Genomic DNA, 26,325 nt, shown 5'->3' with positions numbered 1-26,325 from the left:
GAAGACAGGAAAGTATTTATTTTGGTTGTTACCTTTGCTCGTTTACCATGATGCATAGGACAGACTGGATTTCAAGAGCAACAGATCAAAAAGAAACCACCTACAGCATTGATCTGTGTAACTGTTCTGAAACTCTTCTGAAAGCAAAATAAAAGCCACAGGAGGAAAGCAATATCTCACATTTCTTCCTGGGCTGCCAATTAGCTGCCCATTCACAAAGCCAAATGGTGTTGAGAGCAGCAGGGCAGCAGCAGACACAGCGATCCAGAAGGCAACCACAGACATTTCATACCTAAATATTCCAAAGTACTGGCTTTAGAGAGAGCTGCAAATGTACCTGAGAGAGCAGACATGCTCATACATGAGCATATAGAGGGTACCAGTGAGGGAAACTCCTCTGAGTGCTAACCAAAAAGCTTGCTCTAGAGACACTGAAGTCACTTTAGACCTAGGAGAAATTCAAATTTTGTCCACAGCTGCAGATTATAGAATGAATTCAGTCTGAACTTCCAAGGACTTTTTAGGAAAAGAAACAAAAAAATTAAAAAGGACTTTTTAGGAAAAGAAATAAAAAAAATTAAAAACACTTCTATGCATTTTATTCAAGAGTGAGTTCTTCTACAAGGAAGAAAAATGCTATCACATCCTGAATTACCATAACTCCACTTAATTTCTAATGCATGTTTTCCCCTGTCAAGCCTATCCTCCAGCAGTGTAGGCAATACCCAAATATACAGACACTTAATGTCTATCAGTTTGAGATTCTCTAAACTTCAAGGACCAGATCTAGCCTTCAGCTGCCACAAAAATCCAACCCATATCCAAAACTTCCTTGGCATAAAAGCAAACACTGCCCTTAATGTCAAAACTGCTTAATTAATGCCTTCTAAAAACATTTCAAGTTATTTGGCTCAAGCATAATACAGTAATTTCTGCTGTAAGCCAACAATTTAAATAGAAATTTGCAAGGAAATAGAGTCACTCTGAATGGTGGAAAGGCATAAATTAAGAGCAGATTGGGTCAGTGGAAGAACAGACCAGCCCAAAGATGTATTTTCATCAGCTAATTCATTCTGCAGAGATACATACACACACAGACACATATCTATACATACATACATGCATATTAAATTGACTGTTATTAAGGAAGGGCATATGTCAGCAAGTGCTAATGTTAATTAACATTCATTCATTTTGCCAGTATTAAGGCATTGGTTCAAAATACTGGTGAATTCAGCTATTAATCCACCACATCTCATCATCACAGTCAGCATTTGTAGGCCTTGAACAGATGAAATGTATTCCCAAATCCTGCCCTGGAGATCCCTGGCACAGCAGAGGAATAGAGGTGAGGGGCAGGAGCAGAGGATCAGCTGTTGGTGGTGCAGGAAAAGGGGCTGGAGGCTGCCAAGGGAAGCCTGAAGGATACACTGCCCCACACCAAGGGAAAATAGAGAGTCTAGAAATTACAGCTCCTGTTAGAAGAAAGTAGATGAAAAAGGATGTCTGCTACAATAAAAAGTGGTGTGAAATATGGGGGAAAGGCCATTTTCTTTGCAAGAGAGTTAATGTCACAAAACAAAGGAATGCAGAAGCTGCAAAGAGAGAAAAGTGTGGGGAAGAAATTCTTTAACATGAAGGATGAGAAATGAGTGGTTGAAAAAAGGAGAGAAAATCCACCTCAATAGTCCTCACCCTCCCACAAAGATTTGGGGTTTTTCATTATTTGTTTCCTTTCCATGCTTGCTCTCAATTCAGCTCTTTTCAGCTTGTTTCTTCCATTCCCTGCTACCCCTATAAATTAACCACAGAAACCTCAGTGGCAAACCAGGAGATTGGCACTTCCTCCTCTGCCCTCACTTTTTTAGCATGGGCATTGTATTTCCTTTTATTTACATTCTCCTTATCATGCTGGCTCAGTCCCTCCAGCTCTTCAGAGGTATCACTGTATGAAATATGAGCTCTTGCATTTACAACCACTACAGCTTTATTAAACTCACTGTAGAGTGGTGAGGGCAAGCAGAAGTGAATACATATACATAAAAACATGCAAATTTAAACTTGTAATAGGAACGATGTTAAGATATTTTGTCTAATACCACATTCTTCCTGTTTTGCCTTGTTTACAGTTTGCTCCTGAAAGATTTGAGTGTAGGAATCAACCTTGGTTTAAAGTTAATTTTCTTCTTCAATCCACAGATGCATGAACAGACCTTGCACCCACTGCCAGGGGTGAGGGTGGTGCCCTCCCCAGCTCATGTCAGGCTGTACCTGGTGCACAGAGCATCCTTATCCTTCCCAGCTGGCAGGACTTACCCTTTCCTTTATCCTTTTCCTGCTCTGCTGATGGAGACACACCCAGGGGCTGGGCACCATCCAGCTACTCAGAGAGAGCTTGAACCTTAGCAAAATTGGTTTCTTTTGGTATTTTTTGGGTTTTTTTGATTTGGGATTTTTGTTTGTTTGTTTGTTTATTGGGATTTTTTTTTTGTTTGTTTGTTTTTTTCGTTTGGGTTATCTGTGCTCATTAATCAGGCAGAAGCAGTAACTAATGTAAAAGGGTTCTTTTGCTAACAGGTACTGATAAATGATAATTTATTTCTTCTTTTCCTGTTTTTATTTCCAGTACTTGTTGAAATCATCCTGGGATGAATCCCTTCCACAGCAGATGGCTGCAGTGAGTTGTGTCCTAGGCTGAAGATTGTTTAGCCAGTACAGAGCATTCTCTTAGCTGTTTTCCTTGCAATGTCTTTAAAAATGGAAGAATGGGATGTAGCATTTCCTGAGCTCAGATTTGTTTCTGTCTATATTTTTGTGGCAGCTTCAATAGCAAGGTAGGAGGTCTGGGTCTGGTAGACTCACCCATGGTAACCTCAATCCAGTGTAGGCCCAGGTAAAAATAATCACTTAGGTTTGTAACTTTGTGCAAAACAGCATCTATATTTGTTTAGCCCATAGGATATGCACATTTCCTTCTATAATGAAAACCATGCCTGTATATGCATATTTTAGATTGTTGCTAATGAAAGAGACTCCATTTCACTGCTCCTTGCTCAAGAGCAGAGGGAATTTTCCTTAAGGCAAAGTGATGTTTTAGCAGAATACAGTTTAGAAGTTACTTAGTAAGGCTTGCTTTATTCATCCTTTCATATTTCTTCCAATTTTACTTTTTGTTAACTTTACTATTTGGGAAGATCCATACTCAGAATGCCTGCAAATGGCTCTGAATTTCACACAAGGTTTGGATTGGAAGGGACCTTAAAGATATCCAGTTCCATCCATGCAAAGCCTGTTTGTGCACCATAAAACAATTGTGTGTTATTCCCCAGCCACTCTGGGATGGAGCAGCCATTCTCAGCCTGCCCATCCTTGCTGGCCCTGGCAGCTGCCCCTGCACCCACAGACCTTGCCCAGGGCTGGGTTTGCTGGAGAAACAAGCATCAAAAAGCACCTAACACCTTCCTCAGGTGCAATCCTGCAGCACCTCCACTGCCTGTCAAAGGAGCCATAGTGAAGCCTCATACAGTCCTAGGGCTGGCCAAGGACCAGCCAGAGTCTAAAACAGTCTAAAGGGTGTAAATTATTATTTTAATAAAGATGCAAATGACCCTGTCTCCTGCATCCAAAGGCTGCAAGGTGAAAATGCAGAACAGCAGTCTCCATGGCTCATGGAAGGACTTTAAAAATAAGTTGCTTATAATAAATTCACTTTTTGTTAAGAAAAAAGTCAAGGCATAAAGTGCAGCTAATGGGCCCAGTGTTAATTGTAAAACTGACAGGCATTAGATGAAATGGGTAATTTTACAAATACAGCTGAAGGGGATTAAATTACATGCAAGAATTATTAGACTGCATCTTGCTTTTATTAAAAAAAAATATTAGCTATATTTTAGGAGCAAGGACCTGAAGAAAAAATTAACTCTAGTTTACCCAAGGTATACTTGAAATGAATCTCCAGACAGAAGGTGCTCTTGGGCAGGTCTCACAGGAAGCAGGTCTTGGCTGTGGGAGATCAACTGATCAATTGCAAATATTTGGGAATTTCATGAGGAGAAATAACTCACTGAGTGCATAAGTGCTCATTAGGGCAGGAGCTGGGCAGAGCTTTGGGATGTCACTTGATGCTGACCCTGTCCTGCAGCACATCCCTGAGCTGTGCCATGGTTCACCCCTGGGCACTGCCCCAGCCTTTAACCACCCCGCCTGGCACAGGGACTGTGGCAGCTCAGACTCAGCTGTGATCCCGAAAAAGGTGCAAGGAAAATCTGCTCATAGCAAACAGCTGATAAAAAATGGCACAGAAATACCTAGAGATGGTCAAATATTAAACACAATTAAACCTAAACACCCATTGCTATTATCATTAAATATAATTATTAACATTATACTGCCTGGCTCGAGAGATCAGTTTCCAAAAGGGACTCTCTCCTGGCAAAAAACCAAAAAAATAGTGGTGTCTCCTTATTCACTTCCTTTTTTCTGATATGACTTTTTGACTCTTTCAGGTCTATTTTGAGTTGGATTTGATGGTCCTTGTGGGTCTCTTCCAACTCAGAATATTCTGTGATTTTCACCACTAAACCAGCAACATCAAATTAATTTCACAAACAACTAAGTTTAGCAGGGTTGCTCTGCCTATGTGAACCAGTAACACCACCACCTGCAGAGGGAAGATACCTGAAAAACCAAAACCATATAAAATTTCAACGTAAAAATAGCTAATAATAACAAATATAATTACTAAAAAAATAGATATTTAGATTTCTTGTCTAATTCTTACAATGATCTATCCACAATGTATAAATACTGTTCTCTACCTCTCCTTTAAATAGTCTCACAGTTGTACACAGGGATGCAAAACCAACATTATTCTCCAAAAAAGGAGGCACCAGAATTTTGAGGTACCTCCCACAAGCCTTCCTGATACACAGCTAGGATCAGGTACAATGGTTTGAACGTGAAATATGCTATGTCAGATCTGAATTCAGATGTTTCTGCATGAAATTCAGAAGTTCACCTGTCATTAGAACTTTTTGCTGTGACCATTCCCAGTGGAGGGGACTGCAATGTTTTCTTCCAGTGCACACAGAGGGCACAAGGCAGCACCACTGGCCTTAAACTGCTTTCCCCAGGTGTGAAATGCAAGTTGAGCTGGAACCAAGGCAAGATTATGGTTCCAAAGCAGCAAGGGAAAAGAAAAACCATGAGAATGACAAGCAATAAACATGATTCCTTTTTAGAAGAAATAACAGAAACTCTTCAGAGGGCACATCATGAAATAGTCACAAAAGACTTCAGAATTATGGATTAGGTAAGTTAACTTTTTTCCCTTTTATGGAATAGGTAATTTATCAAAAACACCCTGATAAGCCAAGACATTACAAATGGACTTACTCTCTGCAAATTTTTGCTGTCCATGGTTCTTTTTGTCATTGAAAAGCAAATCAGACACTTCAAGTCTGTGATTTACAACTGCAACAATTTCCATTTAAACTGGTTTGCTCTTGATTTGAGTTAGGAAACGGGTTTTGGAAGAACGATAATCAATGAATATCTAATGGAGTGAAATCAAGCAATCAAAAGTAGTAATTAGTTCAGTGCCTAACTCAAGGACATTTTATCCCTGATTTATTATGGGAAAAACAGAACTGTGTATTTGTACATTCAGGCAGGTTTTAACTACAATGTAAAACCTCAGGGCTTTTCCCCCCTCAGAAGCATCTTTATTGAACAGGTGGGATTACACACACTTGGCACTGGCTGCAGACTTGACAGGAGCACTTATAAAACATGCAATGGCACAGGGACAAACACAGGTTAAACCACCCAAAGACCCTGTAAGGGCACTCTCAGTCATGTATACTGTTTAAGGGCACAATTGCAGTTCATCACAAAACTGGAGCCTCCCCTGAGATTTTGGTGTGGACTGGAGACAGAACTTGTGCCTCTAAGTGTGTGTGTATTCTTTCCCTGGAGGGCCTGGCTGTGCCCTCCCCAGGGCACCCTGAGCTAGGGGAGCAGCAAACACACCTCTGGGGAGAGGCAGAAGCAGCCAGACAGCCAGAGCACTCTTTCACATTTTATTCCTCACAAATATCCTCATGACTGTGATGCAGCCAGAAGCCATCTCTTCCCTGCACCATGTTTGTGGTCAGTTTGTCAAAATCTACTGACAGCATAGCAGCTCTTCACAGCTTTTTCTCTCTGAAGTTACCCAGTTCCATAAAATTTTACTTCTTCACTGGGGAACTATGCAGCAAATGAACAGAGCTGTAATACATCCACGCTCATAACCTACACTGGAATTCTGCTCAACAGCAATTTCATGCTAAGGAACTTTAAAAAAAAATTAGCTGTTTTTTCTACTTTGACTTAAATGTCAATTTATGATCAGTTTGTTTGGATTGTGTTGACATTTTTTAAATTAAGTTTTTGGTAGAGTTTTTAAAACAGAAGTATTTATTTTCCCAAGCTAAAAGCAAGTGTGGGTTTGCTCACATTTATGAAGGAAATTTGTGTGTTTATAAGTACACCCTTTCTTTCAGAAACAGCAGTGTATAAAACAGAACCTGTTGAAATATAAAGCAACACTGTGTGAAAGTGGGAGCAATTTTCCTCTTATAACAGGTAGACCACTGCATTATGGCAATTCACCCATCAAAGACTAGAAAAAAACCAAATTGGTTTGGTCCAGTTAGAACTGAGGAGAGAAACACCACTATAAACGAGCACTCTGCAGCTCCCATCCAAATGAGCCAGTGCTTCCCAAAAGATCATTTTTCCCACCTCACAGAACTGTTCAAGTTGATCAGATTGCTCCAAAATGTGATGCATAATTAAGCAGAACACAAGTACCAATTAAGCTCTACTTGCACAGAAGAAACTGCTCAGAAAGTATTGCTCCAATACAGATGCAGATGTTTCAGGAAGAGGAAATGTTCTGAAATGCATGTGGTGCTGTGAGCAAGCTCTGTGCTGCCAGAGGTGGGGTGGGGACAGCCTGGGGACAGCTCAGGGCTGTGTTCTGGACATGGCCTTGTATGGGCAGGCATTTAAGTGGCTCCTCATCTCAGGCAGCCAATAGTACCTGGATTCTTCTTCATAAAAACATTTATGTCCCAGCTTTTGGTTTGCCAAGAGCAGAATCAGAAGGGAGGCTCCAGGACACTAAGATAAAAGGACAGTGCCTGAGCCACCCTGCTGCCACCCATGTTTCTGTAAGACTACATACTTCTTCCTGACTCAGATAAAGCTGCTTTGGTACCTGTACTCATTCAGATTCCTCTCCCACAGAGCATTTGGAACCAGTTATGGATCAGGCAGTGGTTTTTACACATACACACTGCTGCCCAGGGTGACAGCATTTGCTCGCTGAAACCTTTCACCCAAATAAATGTCAGCTCATTATGGCAATTAAAAAAAAAAACAAAACAGAAAATCCCATCCAATATACTATATTCTTTGGCATTAGCAAGAATCTGGTGTGAAAGCAGCAAGTTATTTCAATATTCCCAACAGTTTGTTCCTTACAAGGAATTCCTTTGCTCTTTCCCCAGGGCCATACCTGATGCTCTCAAGAGCAGCTGTTTCAGCCAACTGCCCTGGCCACAAATCCTTCCCCATCCTTCACCCCTCAGCTTCCCCTGGTGTCCTGGTCCTGGCAAGGAGAGAGTTAATTTTTGCAGCAGCCAGAAGGGGCACACCTGGACCCTGGGGTTATTCCCTCAGGAAGAGTGAATGGTCTGAGGGGTGTGAATTGTTCACCTCTCCTGCACACTCTGCTATCAGCATTGTTGCTGTTACTGTTTGTTTTCTTATTTCATTGCTGTTTCTAATGAATTATTCTTATCTCAACCCACGACCTTTACCTGTCTGGCCTTTCAGTTCTCCTCTCCACCCCACTGAAGGCAGAGGAAGGAAGCAAATGAGTGGCACACAGTCCAGGGTCTTTCAGAGGCAGCACCAGAGCATGGGTGAAACTGAGGCCTCCCTAAACCCCTATGCAGGAGACAAACCATCAGCAGCTCCAGCCAGGCAGCAAAGCAAACAGGCAGGGAGCTGAAAACCCAGCAGACAAGATAGGAGAGTTTTAGGAAACAGACAATAGCTTAACAATTTCCTAAACTTGGCCCAGCTAGCGAGAAACTGAGAAACTTACAACTTTGTTCCTGTGACAAAAGGTTATTTGGGACAAGCAGAAAATTTCCTTCCATTTTTCTGTGTCTTTATTCTGCTTCTCCTGGAAAGCCAATAGGGACAACCACTGTAAGACACTCTGCTAGGATGTAAATGCAACCAACTACACACTTGATGAATTGCCGTGAAGCTAAAATATTTAGTTATTTAAAACTTTTCCAAGCTCAGGATTAGAAGATTTAGATTCCACTAATCTGTCTAAGGAAATTTCTGCCTCTGAAACTCAGTAACTCTATGACTAGGAGAGCAAGGCCATGAGGTTTAGATCTTCCCAGGCTGGGGTCTGGCTTTGATCAGTCTCCTAAAACCATTTGCAAATTCAGAGATCTGGTCTGTTTTCGAAATACCACCAACAGAGAGTGATTTGAAACTAATAAACACCAGTGCTTGTAAACACTGGAGCTGCTCTGGCTGACAGTGTCTGAGGACTTCTGCAGGCAGAAAACAAATACACAATTAGGAACATGACCAATGCCAGAACGCAGCTTATTAAATTTTCATGCTGACTCTGATTGCTTTCATTTAGCAGCACAGATGTTAAACCAGGGTGAGGAGATAGAGTGCCCATGAGCACTGGGAAATGGCTGGCAATACCAGCAAGACTTGGAGAAGAGTCATTAGAGCAAATGTTGCACACATGTGCTGATCACTCTCACCAGTCAGTTGATTTTAAAGACACCACAAAGACATTTGAATATATTAGATTTCATAATTCTGATTGCTCCATTCTGTTTTAAGTAAGTCATGTAGCAGCTCTAATGCAATCCATAGGAGGAAATCTGCCAAAGAGCAAGAGGCACAAAGAACAGGTTGAGATGAATGAACCATGGTGGGTAAGCTCACCCTAGAGCTGAACCTTGCACAGAGGTGCCCTTTGGCTCCTTCCCTTTTGCTCTGGGCTCTGACATAAGGGTGGGGACCACCAAAGGGAAAAGGCAACCAAGACCCAGAAGTTGTGATGGGAACTTCTGGTCTAGGATCAACCTAGGGAAGCCCAGCCAGTCTGCAGATGCACAGTCCTATTTATTTTAGGGAGAAAGAATAAAGAAGAAAAATTTCCCTTTCAGAATGCTTAAGATTTCATCTTGTAATGTCAATACTCCTTTTATTCATCTACATGAAATTTAATTAAGTTTTGGCCTAATCCCAGAATAACAGGACAATGGAGAGCTAGAGCATTGTGTGTGCAAAGACAGAGTTGGAATCTCTGTGAGCTGCCAGTCCTGCTGTGGCACCTGGGTGGCACACACAAAATGGAAAAATTACATGTTTTACTCTTTCAACTGTGTGAAACCACCTTTTAAGAGAGAAAGAATTAACTTAAATTAGGACTTAATTAAGATACATTTGGATATGTATCCTCAATTCAAGGTTCCCATGTGTGGGTTTAAGAATTGCAGAAGAGGGCTTAAAGTAATGTTAACTATGTTTCATTTATATTGACTATTTATATAGTTATCCCTTTCCAATTATAAGCACCTATAACTCAATTTCTTCAAGAAAAGCAGCCTTACCCTGAAATTCTTGAGGATCCTCTTCAGTCAAAAGAAATCCTTCCCCCTACAACTATAAATTTATTACGCCAAGTGAAATTATTCCAATTTCAAAACACGACACTTTTGAACAGCTTTCTTGTGGTTCTTGCATTTTCCAAAAACAAGGGGACGACCACAAAGGCACAGGCAGGTCTGTGTCCAGATGAGTGATGCTTCACATCAGTAAGAAAGGGATCAGCATCAATGGGGGAAAGCTGGAGCACAAGTCTCATTTTAAGACTTACAAATAACTGTGTTCATGATACTTTGGCAAATCATGGAAAAAAGATGAGCAATTTTTAACATCTCACCAGAGCAAAGCCATCTCAGCCACTGCTCTGGGGCTGGTGGAAGGATGTGTCCTCAAAAGGCTGATGGGCTCTTGCAGAGTTCACACACTCAGCTTCAGGCACTGCTCAGTGCTCCTTCCCTCCCCAGGAGGGGAGAACTGCCCTGGCTGGACACCTGCTGCTCACCTGCAGCAATGGGACAGAAACCACAGCTGACTGCTCCTCACAGGACTGATGAACAATTACCAAACACATCTGTCTGCCAGATTTCAAACATCTTTTGTGTAATGATGATCTAAGTTATCTTTAATGGCGCAAACCAAAAAAGTATTTTTTGGCCAGGTGATGTCTCTTTAAAGAGAATGCTGTTCTCACACTATTTAACTTCTATAATTTAAACATGTATGGCAAGGGGGGGAAAGCTACACACTTATTTTCCTTTCTGCTGCAATAAGAAACCACATTTATTTCATATAAAATTTACCACCATTATTTATTAGCAGGCAGAAAGCTTCTGGGTATAATAAAAATCTGGTACATAAAGCTGCAGCTTGCCTGAGGAGAGGGGGAATTAACTGTAATAAAACTCATTTAAAGAGCCTCATAGTATCACTTTAGAAATACTAAAAAGGAGGGAAAAGCAAGAAGGAAAAGAAAGATTTTTTATTTGTAAATTACAAAACATTTTCTGTTCTGTCTGCTAAATTCTCATATGAAAACAAAAGACAAGTTTCCTTTCATGGCTACATTCAAGAGTATGCATAGAAGGAATATTTTCTTTTCCACACTTGCTAACATTTCACCTCTTGATAGACAGCAATTATATCTGATGATGATTTCTTCCTGAGTGTCAGATTATTACATTCCTATTTTATGACTTCTGATGGCCACCACACACAGGAGGGGTCAGTTTTTAAGCACACTTGAGCCCAGCTTGCACAGGTTCACTTTGGAAAATAATTACAGTAAGAGCTAGAAGCACATTTGTAATGCAATTGCAGGACTGAAGAGACAAAACACAGATGGGGAGATGTTCAGGATTTGTGTACTCCAGACAGGGACAGCAACAAGGGACAGCACTTGCCTGGCTGAGCAGGGCAAGCAGGGATGCAAATTCCTTTAGTAAGGTATTATCCCTACTGTGTGCATTTTCTTTTAGATATTGGCTGTATTTCCCATTATTGGAAAGAAAAAGAAATAATCTTCCTGTGAAAATTGAATCCCTTCAGATTACACTTCAGAATTCTGTTTCAGTCTTCAGGAGGTTGGGTTGGTTTTTTTATTACCTTGTTTTGGAAACACTCTCTCTGCTAAATAAAATAAACTCCATGGGACTGATGTACAATTCTGCCTGAATCTCTCATCATCTAGCAGCTCTCCCTTCCCAAAGTACCTCAGAGGAAAGTCTTGCAAGGGAAGAGACAATAAACAGTGAGAGCATCAATCCAGACTCATCAGGTACTCAGAGTTTGGTCTGTAGCCATTGATCACAGGCACTGGAACATCCATCAAGCAGCCTGACAGCTGGTTCAAGAGCAGTGGAATCTTTACCTCCACAGCCAACACTTCCATGGTTATAAATGAAGAATAACATTGACAGCTACAAGCTCTGTACAAGGACAAACTCGGCTTCAGTGATGCTGCCATTCAGTTTAGAAAATGTTGTACATGTATTTTTCTTGAACCATGTTAGCTTTTCCTTAAAACCAACCCCTGTCTTGCAGGCAGTGCAGGTCCCAAAGCTTGCAGCCTTCTCCTCTCTGGCTGCAGCTGGATGGGATGTGGGTCCCCATGGATGATGGCAGCACCCAGCACCACATCCTGGCCCAGGGACTGCACTTCTGACATGCACGGCCACCTGCAGCCTGCAAGGCACTTACAGTCCACAGCCTCTCTTGCAGCTTGAGGAAATGGCTAAAGCACAAGTCCTCCTCTTCAGAAATACATTAGAGCAGCATTTTATCTTGGAAAAAACTGAAGCCAAACAAAAATTCTTGAAGTAAAACTGAGGATTTCCATCAAGATTGATACAGTTCTATTAATTTTACTTTAAAACAGTCTACAGAATATTAAATGCTTCTAGCAACCTTCTGCCCAGCAGATAAAGTGATGGATATAGGGAGGGATTCTAGAGGGATTCATGGGGAATTAATAGAAGCACAGCAGTCATGAAATATGGTGTGGGATATATTAGAAGCTTAGCTGTGGTACACTGGCATATTCTTTTTGCATGTCTATCATGTTCTTTAAAGAAAGGCTCATTTGAAGTTGTGCTTAGTAAAATACCTAATCAAGCTGTTGCGTCGCTATTACAAAGGTTTGCACTTTTCAGACCATTAGCAAACTTCAAAGTCAGCTCAGCACACAAGTTCTTCAAACACTGATGCATGAAGCACAATAAGCAGTTCTACTTCACACACTAGTGCACTTGTTATCTTCCCCTCAGCACTCTGCCCATCCCACTAAAAGCAGATCCCTTTCTTCTCATGGCCATCTGCTCCAGAATTTCAAGGAGGGCATTTGTAAACTCCCAGTTATGATCACTCCTGTACATTGCAATGTAAGCACCGAGCCTTTTCCATTGCTGCCACCAGCGCATCAAAGAAAACAACTTAATGTCACTTTTGAAGATCTCTGACTTATTGAAATCTGTATTTCACTATATTAACAACCACCCACATTATATTAATGTTCTAATTTCACATATAAATAATTCTTAGAACAGAAACAAAGTCAAAAGGGAAAAACACAAGCTCATATAATAAATACCAAATAAATATATCTTGGTTTCCAAGTGAACTATTTTGCATCCAGAAACGCAGAATTCCGATAAAAACTATCCAAATCTGATCAGGTTTATAATACTGGCAGCCCATGCAACCAGAGCTCTGTGTCCCAGCACAGAAGAGATCAGCCCCTCCTGCACCTGCAGGGATGGAGCAACCACTGACTGCCAGAGCTGTTCCATGAATACAACATGGGCTTTTACTCATCTCACCTCACCTCACCTGTCACATACTTAACTTTGCTGGGGAAACACTGGGGAGACTCTTCTAGGGAAGGTAATTGCTTCAGGAACAAGACATACTGGAATTATAGGAATTAGGTCTTCAAAGGAGGTATAAAAATATTTTTGCAGTTAATGCAAAGCAAATACAATAGCATTGCAAATGCTTCAACATCTGACTTGGCAGCTTAGTTTTAAGGTGAGCGTTTCTGCTGCCATTATTTGAAATTAGTTGCCATTGTTGGAGAGCTCAATTTATTTGTAATTATGTAATTGCAATCCAGTGACATTCTAGGAGTAAACTAAAAGCTCCCAAGATATTCATTTTGTAATAAGGAAATCAATCATGTAATAATAAATACATGCCAATTTACATATCTTAAATAACTCTTAATTAAGCAATTTTAAATATTTTTTTCCTAATTCTGAAGGAGGATTTCTTGGATTATGTGACAGCACTGATTTTATAGTAGCGGGGTTAAAATTCCATCTGCTTTTCTTGATCCAGTAAAACAGATTTAATTTATACACTTTCTTTATTTTTCTGGGAATCTTTTGCCAGCCTGTACTAACCCATATCTTGAAGAAATCTGAATAAAATAACATAGGTGTTTATGTTAGTATTTTATCCTCACTATTTCCTTTGCTAGATAAACTTGACATAGTTAATGATTAAAGCAAGAATGCAATCAGTGACTGGGGGGGTCCCTTTGTTTTGAAAAATACCTCATTTGTATCATCAAGAAGTTATTTTCTTTAAAAAAATAAGTGATAGCTACATTCCTTTAGGAAAAGATGAACCCTAAAGCACACTTAGTTGTTAAAACCTTTATGCTTTACTAATCCAGGGAAACCTTTGAGACAAAAAAAATTCATAGCATTCATTTGAATTCATTACATTGATTCACAATAAGTCAAAGAGAGACCAAATCTTCCAGCTGGTGAAAACAGAAGTATTTTTTCTTAGGTTATTTTGCTGAAGTGTCTGGAACAGCAATTACACCAAAGTTTTGTTTTGTTCACATTCAATCCATCATGCCTTTAATCTGCAAATTAAATGTCACAACAAAACTCTTGTAGCCCCATGAAATCATACACCTAATTATCAGTTCTGGTTCTATTATCCCAAAAAGTCCTTTCCTTTTTCAAATTTGGTACTAATTTATTTTCAATAGAGAGCAAGGATTAACAGTAAGAAAAAATAACTAGAAAAACGTAAAAAGCAATACACAAGGCAAAAACCATCACAGTTTTAGATTCTCTCTGGCTAAGGTAATATATCAAAAGCAAACAGAAGTCCTCAATTAAGCACAAAGCAGAATTGCCTCCTTGCAGCCTGCATGATTGTTAATAAAGATGAAGTCTGCACTGAAAACCCATGAGCTGACAGACACCACTTTCCTCCCACAGCCATCTGCTGCCTACACTCACATGCATTTCAACACAAGCAAACAGGAGCTGCAAAACTGCAGTTCTCTTACCATCTGACAAGTCAATTAGCCCAAGGTAGTGCAAAAGTTTCAGAGAGGAGCACACCACCACCACAATCCCTAAAGTCTGGAGTCCCTCTGACTCGCCTTCAGTCCACATCCTGCAAGGCACCACACCACTGCTGTGCCTGCATCAACTGCCAGGCATCAGAAGCTGAGAAATCCTGTTTCAAGCTTTCCTTCCTGCTGCTCAGCTAAGTGCACAGCACATTCCCCTCTCCCCCTCTCTCACTCCCTCTCTTTCCCAACCTCTCCCCCTCCCCTCTCACTTTTTTTTTTTTTTTTTTTTTTTTTTTTGGAACATGCAAGCAACATCTGCATTGAACCATAACCTATGGTTTTATTTCACCTCAGGGTAATAATTCTCTCAAGAGTTTGCTCTGCTCCAGAACAACTGAGCACTGTGCTGCTAACCTCAGCAACAATTAAAAAAACCCAAAAACCTGTGATACCAATTGCATTCAAGATTTTCTCAGTAATTCTGCCAACACAGATGCTTTTGGCCAATGCCTCTTCTGTACTGCATAAGAGAATAAAGGGCACTGTAGGGGAGGAAAGGGCTTTCCTTTCCTGAAAGCCTCTCCTCACCCACAACATGCTAGGATAAACAAAATCACACTTCCCACATCCATGTGTGCACCCACACCCAGCCCAGGAGCTGCAGAGCAATGGGCAGCAGCTCCCCTGGGGTACAGCTGGACACCAGGAGTGCAGCCCAGCCCCTCCAGTGCAGCCACACAGGAGGCAGGGCAGGCTGGCTGAACAACCCCCTTGGGGCAGCCGAGGCATTTCCACACTTCCAGCTCAGCGTTCCGCCAGCAGCACCGTGGGCTGCTCACCAGCCCTCTATGTATTCCCCATCACCACCACAGATGAGAGAACACTTGGCACAGTGAGTGCTTTATCAGTAAAAGCTGGTTTTTTCAAGCATGCTGTAGATGCTGGTATTCCCACACAGGATGTTCAGGAGAAGAGAGCTCACCAATGCCCTTTATTTTACAGGACTTGGAGGTTGCTCATGGCCACAGTCCAGGCAATCATAGTCCCTCTCCCTGCAGCCCCAGGGGCAGGGCAGACTGCCTTTCACCCACCACACTGGTCCACAGCCTCTCCTGGTGCTCCCTCTGCCTTCAGCTGCTGGTGAACACCAACATCCAGTGCAGAATCCCAACTGGATTTTGTGTATCACACTAACTGAACAGTGCACTGGAATTGCACAGTGAGGCCAGGCTGGAGGTGCACACTACTCACACACACTTCAGAGATCAGGTAAACAAGCAATCAGCAGTTTAATTGAATTGGAGCTTTGCTGCTGCATGCAGGCGGCCAAGGAGGAGAACACACTAGCAAATGTGTTATGAGGGTTCTCTGCCATGGGCATCCACCTTCCCAGAGCTCTGTGGCACCATATCAAAGCCACTTCTCCTGATGAATAGTTTAGACCAAAGGACTTTTTAGTGCTCTGTAGCATCAGCCACATTAGGTTTTCATTGCCCTGACTGTATGACTGGCTATAATGCTTCATCATGCTTCATCTCTCAGATCAACACATCCAACTTTAAAACTGTCAAGGATCTGAAGTCACTGGACTGCCAAATCTCTCCCAGAGAGAAGAATTTGAACGAGTAACATGATAAGCAGACCTTAAGACATTTAGGTAATTCCTTGGGTTACCATGTTCTGTTCCCACTAAAAAACCACAATTACTACACAAAACCCCCAAAATAACAAAAAATCACACCCCTATCACATGAAGTTTGGACAGGCATAATGACCACAAAAATAGCCAGGTGTCTGTGGAAGGGATGTTTGTCAGATTTACTGGCTGTCTGGTGGGCTTTGCACTGTTTTCTCGGACTTCTCGAGTTGACAGATCCTGAAGAGCACACAGAATGAGAGCCCACTTTACCCATTTGTTCCCAGGCATTTTGCTTACTTACAGATTTAGTCACAAAGTTTCTTCCCAGCAATGTAAAAACCTGCTGAATACAATGATCACTCAAAAAAAAAAAAAAAAAAAAAAAAAAAGGAAACCAAAAATGGTGCTATAATGAGTAATGAAACCCAAAGTACCTGACTCCCCAAAGGTGTGTTTTACAAATTATACTTCTCTCACCATAATGTCTTGACTCTGAAGCTCCTAAAGCCCTGCAGCTGCAGCTCAGTAAGAGAAGGGGGGAAGGACATAGGAAAGTGTGAATTCCACTGTTTGTGTTACTGCAATTTATGCCAAGTCCAACATGTTTGATGCTTTAGGTGTTCCTGATACAAGCAGCTCCAAAAGAACATGCAGCTTTGTTCCCTTGAGCGCTCACTGCTTGAAGAATTCGTGTACACCAGAAGCTCAGAATTAATTTGACCATATATCCAATGCTGTCAAGGCCAAGTCATGATTTTTCTGAGGTTGAGTCAGTTTTTAAACAAGCTTGGAGGGAACACTGAATAAGAATTTTCCCATTCAGGACCTTCAGGCTGTTTTGGGATTACTCTGATGCCAGCAGTTCCTCCTGGGTGCTGCTTTTTCTCTCCCACTTCCCACAACTACTCAAAATCATCACTTGGTTAATTGTTCACCTGCTCGTTTCTGCCCCAAGAATAGGGATTCCTTATGTTGGGCACATGTCAGGATTATGCTGTGCCAACTTTTTATAGAAAATGATGTTTAAGTTGCATGGCATGCAGAGCACTGAGTCTCCCCATCCATCCAACTATCCAGCTTGGAAGTCACATACTGACCCACTGTAATAGTTTATGATTAACCTAAATCAGCTTTCTGATGTTCCTTAAACACTCAAATAATCACAAGTGACTGACTGAAGAGCTGACTACAGGTGCCTCAGGGAAGGCAAATCCAAATACTTATGTGTATGAGTGTTTTCCTCATAATAAGAACTGATTTCAGTAAGGGATAGAGTTTTCCTCAGAAGCTGGGCCCATTGTCTACAGCCACACACATTCTTTACTGTATATTGAGCTAATGAAAGAGATTGGTTCTGTGGTTTAAACTGAAGGAAGGCTATCCAGTTTAGTTCTCCAATATAAATCTGCACAAAAATAAAGGATCATCAACTCTTAAAAGAGGCAGAAATATTAATCAAGACATTATTAGGTATTTCATTTGAGTTGCTTCTGAAGCAATGAGAAAAAACCCAAACCAATGCCAAATAAATACTGTGTGTGACTCATTTATTTTACTTTATTTCTAGAGAACTCTACACTTTAAAAACCATGCTGCATAATCAGCTTTTGGACTGATGCCTCCCAAACATTTCTAATCTGCTGCAAAATACATGCTGTCATGCTCTGATAGGGCAGGCAGCTCAAGGGACTATGATCTTACCTAGAATCACACATGGAATAAACTGCACAAACTAAACTGCCTGGTTTAACTGTCTGCTACTGCAGACACTTATCAACAGATTATGCAGTAGAGCAGCTGGAAGAACATTTTTCTAGTTAAACAATGGATAAGATTAAACTCACCAAGGAAGCAGTAAGCTTTGTTTTTACCAAAACTTAAAGAATGAGGATATAAAATGCCTAATGTTAAACTACCAGATGTTCTGATAATAGAGATATTCCTGCTAGTGCCTACTGCACACATCCCTCATATGCAGCAAAAGGAGCTGAATGCCTCAATTAGCTGCAGAAAAGGTACACACATGTGTCCTCTGAGAATGTGAGTGGGAACTTCATAAAGATCAATTGAAATAACATGTAATGAAAAGGATTTTCTGGTAATAAAAGAATTGCTATGATGACTCATAAATTATTTATGTAATCTATAATCAGCTCTTAAAAGTGGTTAGGGGGAAATAATGCATCACACAAAGGTGAAAATATCACATCAGAACGGAGAATAATATTTCTCTCAGTAGAAGCTTCTCCAATGACCAAGCTATTTGGAACACATTTACACTTTTGAAGAGGAGGATTTGTCACCTCATTTTGCATAATACAAATGCAGCATGACATGTTCTCAATACTCATACCTTTAAGAAAACCCTGGTGGCATTCTGTGATTTGCCTGGTTTAAAACTCTAAATAGTAGATTTTTGTCATTTTGATGAACTATTTCTTTGCTGTTTTGTTGTGATAAAGAATAACTAGGAACATGTGAACAATTATTCTTGTAGAGTACATTATTTCATACATGCCCAGAACAGTTCTGTTTACCAGTCTTCTGACACTCAGCAGTCCTGAGCTGTCTTCTCACATGGCTGCTGTCCATAAATTTATTTCCACTGCAGATTTCTGAAGCCCTTCCATTTCTGTTGTGTTTTAGAAGTGGCATAAGGAGAAAATTCACATTATAGCAGCATCAAGAGTATGAACTCACTATTCCATACCTATTTATCCAATTAGGTTTCTGTGTGTATATATAGTTAGCAAGTTTTGTTGCTATTTTGGTTTAAAGTCATTCAAAATGAAAACTAGGCCTTTCTCCTGTCTGACTTTAACTTACCTAGGAATGAGCAATAATATTTACTGCTTAAACTGAAAGATTTTTATCAGCTTGCCTTGGTCACCAGCCATTTCTCTGTCCTGTTCATCACAGGTAATTAAGTCCTGTCCATAACTCTCAGATTTCTCTGGATCTCACTAGCCCCAAGGAATTTGTGTCATCTGCAAATTGTGTGCTGGGAAAACCACTTATTGATAACTATTGGCTACAGTTTTTAAAAAAAAAGCTGTGAGTAAATTGAGAAGTTTAGTGTTTAAGTAATTGATGATTTAGAGCAAGTCCAAAGAGTCTCCAGCTGAACTAAGAGCCATTCAGTGCCAAGGAACTCAGGTCCCTCCCCAATTGCACCACTACAATTCCAGCCTGACCCCTCTGCCTGCAATTTAATTGGATTTCATATCACACTGGGGTTTCCCAGCAGTTATTCACCAGCTAGGATAATTTTTTTAAAGCCAAGCTAATTACTACTTTTTAGTTTTGTCAGTAAGGTACATTTAGTATAAGGCTAGATGAACCACAAATACCTCCTTAGCTAGTTTGGATAACACAGAAATTTGGATGCTTTTCTATTAGTGCTACCCAGGGAGCTGGAAATAAGGAGCTCAGCTCTTCAGCTGCCATTTCCTTGCTGTGAGAGCACAGGGAAATAATTGGCAGAACTACACTTATCCTGACATAGTGTCAATTTTTCTGCCATAACAAAAGCAGCTATAATTCCTTCAACATTCTGCCCTTAGTTCAGTTTTCTGATTCATGTGAAGGTGCTGCTCTCTCTGTGCTATCAGAACCTCCCTGCTTGCTGACAATGGCAGGTGGTTGTGGGGTCAGAGACACAGTGGCAAACCCACAGATCCATGAGGAAAACAGGAGGACTGTCTGGAGCCAGTGACTCCCAGCCTTCTGTGAGCCTCTTGGCACAATTCACATCATCAACTTCACAACACACAGGAATAGCTCTGAAAGGTTCCAGAAATCTAATCCATCCTGACTTTTTCTAGAAGAGCTGGCAGCACAGACAAGCACATCCCACCTCAAAGTGAGGATTTGGCTTTACCCTGGAGTTCATGATAGCAAAAGCTGGTGAGTGTTAGCAATGCACACCCAGGCCATGAGACTAGCAGCTAACAAAAACCATGGAACACTGAAGGACCAACCTGAACCACACTCCACATGCACAGTCTGAAACTGCAGTGCAGGCAATATATAATTAATGAAAAGTAAGAAATAAGAACCTCTCACAACTGTTAAATATCCTTGGCAAGCTCTATTTCACTTTTCCCTTCTAGTTTTCACCTATTTCTCTAGATTTTTATTTGTAAACCAAGCCAGGTACACAAACCACAGCAGCAAACCCATCTGCCTCCTCTGAGATCACATCATTCTCAGATTGCAGAGGTGCAGTGGTTGCTCTCAGGATGGACCCAAGGAAGTGCTGTCCTATTGTTCTGCTGTGAGGCTGGATGGACTGCTAGGAACCCCTTCCTGACCTCAGCCCTGCCAGGAGAGGAGATAGGAAAGGCTGCAGATATTCCTCATTGTCCTACTTTGAACAGTAATGAAAGTTGAGGAGGACACATGCTGTGAGGAATAGAGAGGTAGGAGAGAGAAAGTGAAAAGAGAAGAAATAGGAAAAGAGGGTATTTCAAGGCTGAAATAAGGAACAATGCATAAGGGCATGCAATGGGAAGAACAGATCTATGAGGGACTGGGATGGGACTGTGTACAACATGAAACTGCTCAGCATGATGTTTCAATTATTCTGGAGGCTCATTCCCCAAAAATGCAAAATGCCACTGTATGAGTCCATGCAGCCAACCTGTGCTGAGCCCCACACCCAGGTGAGCATCCCCCAGAACCTGTACTCAGAGGTAAGCACACCTCACCTGCAAATGAGCATCACTGATGAGTAATGAGCAGCCAAAAGCAGCTGCCAAACGCCACAAATAACCAGGAGACAGATGTGCTTTGCAGTGGAAGTTTCTTGCTGACTGGATTTCTGCCACAAGCAGGAGGAGATGAGACCCCTCCATTGCACTGGAGATCACTGTCAGGTTCTGGAAGCATTAAGAGGCACAAAGCTCAAAGCTCTGCTATCAACTTGGGCTGCAGTAGACTCATCATGGCTCTGGCAGTCTCCAATCAGGATATCCCCCTTATATACCCATTTCTCTTTATTTTTAAGAGGCAAAGTGAAGAATCACTCTGCTTAGTGCATTTTTAACTCACATTCTAGTGGCATATTAGATTCTGCCCTCATTTTTTCATAAGAATTATAAAAATACTGTCCTGTAAAGGTCATGGCATACATTTTTCTTAGTAACACCAGGCCTAAGCACTGGAAAACAGTCCATTTGAAGACCACTGTTTCTTCATGCATTACATTAAACTATGTTTTCTCACTATTTTTCATGCTATTCTAGATTTCTTATTTTTAAGTGACCTCAAACAATGAAAACATGCACACAATATTCTAAATAATCCTGTATTTCTTTGATTTACTGAACTATTACATAAGGAATTACCTTTAAATATTCTTGTTTACTCTTTGCTGGCATTTCATGTTCATTTTACCATCTGTGCAATAGCTGCACTTAGATTTTTGTTTTATCATCTGTAATTCATATTCCTATTCTACACCCAGCTCAAAAGATTTAATTTACTTAGTAATTTGCATAATTATACTAGACAGGGTGACAACTACTAGGAGATCAGAGTAATAAATTTATGAAAAAATTATGAAACTGTATAAAACTAACTATATTTTAGATACATCACAGTGAAATAGGAAGTAGTACCACATTGGCTTAGATACATCATAGTCTCAAATTATACCATCCCAAAAATATTTAAAATCTGTACCACGCACCAATACTCTTAGAATGCAAAAAGGCCAATTTATAAAGCCAGTGTCTGAAGTAAAACTTTCTAAAGGAGTTTGTTGAAGAGGCAGCAAAAGCTGAAATGCCTGGCCATGCTGTAGCTCTAAGCACACAGAGAGGATTTTTAGAGGGCTGTCTGGAAAGGGGGCTGGCTTTGCTTTTGCCAGCAGTGCTCCCACTATAAGGTTATGGCAGCAGCTCCATGCAACCAGTAGAGGGGTCAGCTCTCAGTGTTAACCAGACTGCCCCTGATTTATGAATTACAGTTTAATGAATGCTCCTCTAGAGGCACTACCACTGAAATTCTGCTCCTTGACACGATGCAGCTAGGTTGACTCTTGTGGAAACAAAGCACACAAAGAGCACAACAGAAACTATATTTAGGATGCTAAAGCTAAACAGCAGCCTCAGATAATAAACCTCCTTCATGTACTTTCCCTTGTGTGTATCTAAAAATATTCCATGACCAAGCATGTATCATGCACACTTGAGCAGGCAGAACAATCCCCCAGTATTCCACAGTCCTCCTGAACCACAGTTCCATTTCCATGGCTAAGATGGTATCAGGAGTATAGCTGGGTGTGGGGTATGTGTGTGAATTTCTTCAAAGGCCTTCAACATGCAAAACTCAAAGCCTAACTTTTTTACAAAAATGTAAGACACTTGAGAGCCAGCTTCTTAATAAGGGAAACATTCGTCTGCGTGAAAAATTTTGGATCTTATTGCAGAGGCACTCATATCTGAAGGAATTACATACCTCTTAGGCTAATCCAACCACTGAACAGGATAAAACCAGGTTCCAGAATTAGGGACAGGGTTCAGCGAATCTTAGAAGCACTGGAGCACAGGTCTGGAGTGCTTCTGTCAATGTCTGCAGAATTCCAGCAATTCCAGGACTCCTGCCCCAGAGCTCTGCAGGAACAGCTGCTCTAAGCAGCACATGCCTGACAACTGGCAGCATGAGCCAAGTGGCTTCCCCTGGGTGTCCATATGTGAACAGCCACGTGATGAGCTTCATCATCTGTACTGGGACACTTCTTGATAAAAATCAAACACACAGCATGAGAAGTACAGAGATGAAAGGCCAAATCCCATTGAAAATTGTGCTGGACCAGTCCCCTGTCAATCTGAATTTCAATCAGTTCAAGCACAGGAAGATAACTGTTCTCCAGGACACTGAAAGGACTACCCTAAGAGCATTTTTAAGGAAAACTTGGTCAAATATGTTGATCCCAAATAACTAGATATTTTTGCAATGGTCCATACTATTAATTGGAAATTTTAATAAACCTTTGTCTCTACTTAAACATTTCTGTCAATTTGCTGATTGGAACATATCTGAGCTAATGGAAAAGAATATGACAGAGGACACTACTTTTCCTGCCCTCCCTGATATTTAATTAAACTACAGCTTATTAATTAATTGCAAGCTACATTCTCATGAAAAAAAGTGCAAAGCTTAATAGCCACTATTAAACTAGTCATCAGCTTGGATGCATCAGTGCATGTTTTGCTGCTGCTCAAATACATCCTTGCTCAGGCCTGGAGGACAATACACTTAGATGAAATGAAAGGGTACTTCACTCGTCAGTACTTTTCTGTTCAGAGTGCTTTCAGGCAAAGAAAAAACCCAAAATCCAGCAATGATGCCAAATTATGTCCGGAGGTATTGGAAATAACAGAACACTCTTCAGTACATTGTAGAATCCTTGTCTTGAGATTTCTCTATCCTTAAGCATTTTACATTCTCAGCAAGTAGCTAATTACTATTAACTCTTGCTAGTCATGAGGAACACATGCACTACAACACACTTGGGTTTCCATTAGGATTATCTTTCAGATACATTTTGAACAAAAGTGTTGATATGAATTCTAGAGATACATCTCTAGATATACCTCCACTATTTCTAGAGGAAAAAAACCAAACAATGCCACACATCCAAACAACTCTCTACTCAATTACAAACTACTGAGCAGGATCCCATTTGCATCGGGCCTTGAGAATTGAAGGATGCTTCCCTGCAGAAGAAAAGCATGCAGGCTAACATTTGGGAAATGAAAGCAGACAAAAATTCTTTAAATGCTGTGGCAAATCATGAAATCATTCTGCCAGTTTAGGCTTCTTAGAGAGAAGTACTTGGGTGATGCAAATGTAAGCATTCCAGATACTATATAAAGGTTTAGTTTGCTTAAGGGAAGCAGGATGAACTATGCTGAGAAAACACCACATTTGCTGCCCTCCATTCCCACTGCTTGGTGCAATATGTGGCTGTCAGGGGGCCTTTACAGACTGGCCCTTGCCTACAACCAAACCAGAACAGAGGCTCAGCTGGCAGAATTAGTGCCTTTCTGCCTACTTTGACCACTTCAGCTGTATGGGCTGCTTACAAGAGAAGAAAAATGCATCTGAATCTTAAGGCATTGTGAAAATCTCATACATCACAATTACAGAAGGGCTTTTTTGGAAAAGATATATAAAAATATTTGTGAATATATGAAGCTTTCTGGGCCTGAAAACTATTTTTAAACCTCTGAAATCATCCAGCTCCACAAAGGGCACTAATCCTGTTTCAGTTGCTAGCTCCAATGTCATCAAAACAGGAAAGAGGAAAACCACTTGATTTCACACATGGGCAAACTGGCATGGATTCTGCTAAAATAACTGATCTAAACAGGAAGGAATTTTCCAGTTTGTTACCAGGATGCAAAGCTGTGATCTTCTGTGCTAACTCATACAAAAATCCAATTCCTCTGTGTTTCTCCTGGATACCAATTAGGCAGCCTGTTGTTGTTAGAATATAACCATCAGTAAGCATTAATACTTAGGTTTCTTGAGACCTGGATATAAACTATTTTCCAGTGGAAGATATATGCATATATGTCTTCCTGAACCACAAAAGAGTGCTGTGAGAGTCAGTTAAGAATGAAATAGGTTCTCAACTAACATAATCTCAAATCTACTAAAATTTCACTGTTAAAAGTCCAGAAGGAGAAGGTGAAGTTGGCATATTTATTCAATACATTCTGTTCAATTTAGATGGTAATGGTGCTTGGAGGGGGCATTAGAGAGCACATAGACTTGGAAATGCCACACAACTGCCTTAAACAAAGTGTCAGCTGAGGGTTCTGGTTATTACTTGATTTCAGTGATGTTACTGCACAGACACTCAACTGACTTTGCTTTGGTCTGTGCTATAACTCCAAAGTACTGCAACAGGGGAATTAACTGTGCCACAAAGCTGAGGAGCTTTTCTTTTGGGCTAACAAAAGCTAAATAGACAAATCTTAAACTGGGGCTGTACTTGAAATTAAAGCTGCACCTTGGATCCTGATGAATTGGAAATGCTGAGCTGGAGCCTTGGAGACCAATTTCTCCAAGCCAGCTCCTGCTCAGTGTGCTGGAGGGAAAGGATGCAAGTCCCACCTGCATATCCACACAGCAGCGAGGCAGGATCAGCTCAGCAGGCTCTGTATCACACACAAAGGAATCACCAGGGCATCACAGGCCACTTGCTGGGGCTGGCAATATATGATGAAGCTGGCAATATATGACCTGGATGGGAGGTGTGCTGCACACCTGTATTCTGCCTGACTATCCATAAAATACCTAATAGTTTGGCTTTACTGGTCACCTTTATTTCTATTACCTTTACTTTTCTCTTGGGCATATCTATCTAAACCACTTGGATACTAAACTGTCTTTTTTTTGTCATTGTTCTTGCCTGGCTGAGGTGTTTCTGTGTCACCACTATTATGGTACTCCTCAGTTACTACTGAGTGACTCACACAAATGCTGTTACTTGTGTGAAGCAATAACTAGTAAGTGGTCAGTGTCAGCCCTTTCTTGTTCTTGACATGGTACAGGGAGTCACAAAAAGAGGAAAGATGTATGTGAGCCCAAGCCTTCAGAAAACTGGTTGCTGTGCTGGAGAGAAGTTATAAAGCCAAGTCACAGACACAAAAATGCCCAGGTGTGTTCAGGGGCCCACCTGAGCTGAGGCTTTGCTCTCTTCTCCCAGGCAGGTACTGACGCTGCCTTGGAGGGCTCCCCCCACCAGCTCAGTGCTCTGCAGCACTGGGAAATCACAGCACGGGGCACTGCAGAGCAGAGGTCAGTCTGGAGCACACAGCAGGGCAAACTGAAGCCATGAAATGAGCATTGCAATCAGTGTAAGCCTTAGCTCTAGAAAATAACTATGTCACAAAATAATAACAACCTCTTCATCTAACTTTAAGCCCCTCAGAGCTCAGCAATTCACTGCCAATTTCCTCAGATGCTGACAACACTTGTCTTCCAGGAAGTCATTTGGGATAAAAGCAGATCCCTTCCCCAGGTCTCATCGGCATAATTTTAAAATAAGTTCCTTGAAAAATATTTCTGGTCTGCTCTACCAACAGATAGGAAATAAACAGATTTTCAGCTCACTGTATTCCAAAGAGGCCCCAGTCTGGGGTTCCCTTTA

At 41.0% G+C, this 26,325-nt stretch overlaps 1 protein-coding gene across 3 annotated transcripts in view; it reads right to left on the bottom strand.

Moving 5' to 3' along the window:
- The window catches only part of KCNIP1 (potassium voltage-gated channel interacting protein 1), a 223,315-nt gene that overhangs the window by 17,890 nt on the left and 179,100 nt on the right, over positions 1-26,325 (bottom strand). The window contains exon 1 of one of the 3 annotated variants that reach the window (XM_079319429.1): positions 14,510-14,734. The exons of the other annotated variants lie outside the window; for them this stretch is intronic. Coding sequence (XP_079175555.1) covers positions 14,510-14,618 — 109 coding nt within the window. The 5' untranslated portion in view covers positions 14,619-14,734. Of the gene's footprint in view, positions 1-14,509; positions 14,735-26,325 lie in introns of those variants that run through there. 3 annotated transcript variants of the gene reach the window in all.

This window comes from Erithacus rubecula, assembly GCF_903797595.1.
Source record: "Erithacus rubecula genome assembly, chromosome: 16".
In the NCBI taxonomy this organism is placed as follows: Eukaryota; Metazoa; Chordata; class Aves; order Passeriformes; family Muscicapidae; genus Erithacus; species Erithacus rubecula.
Note: the sequence above shows the minus strand (reverse complement) of the source record. Positions and strands in the feature narration are given on the sequence as shown.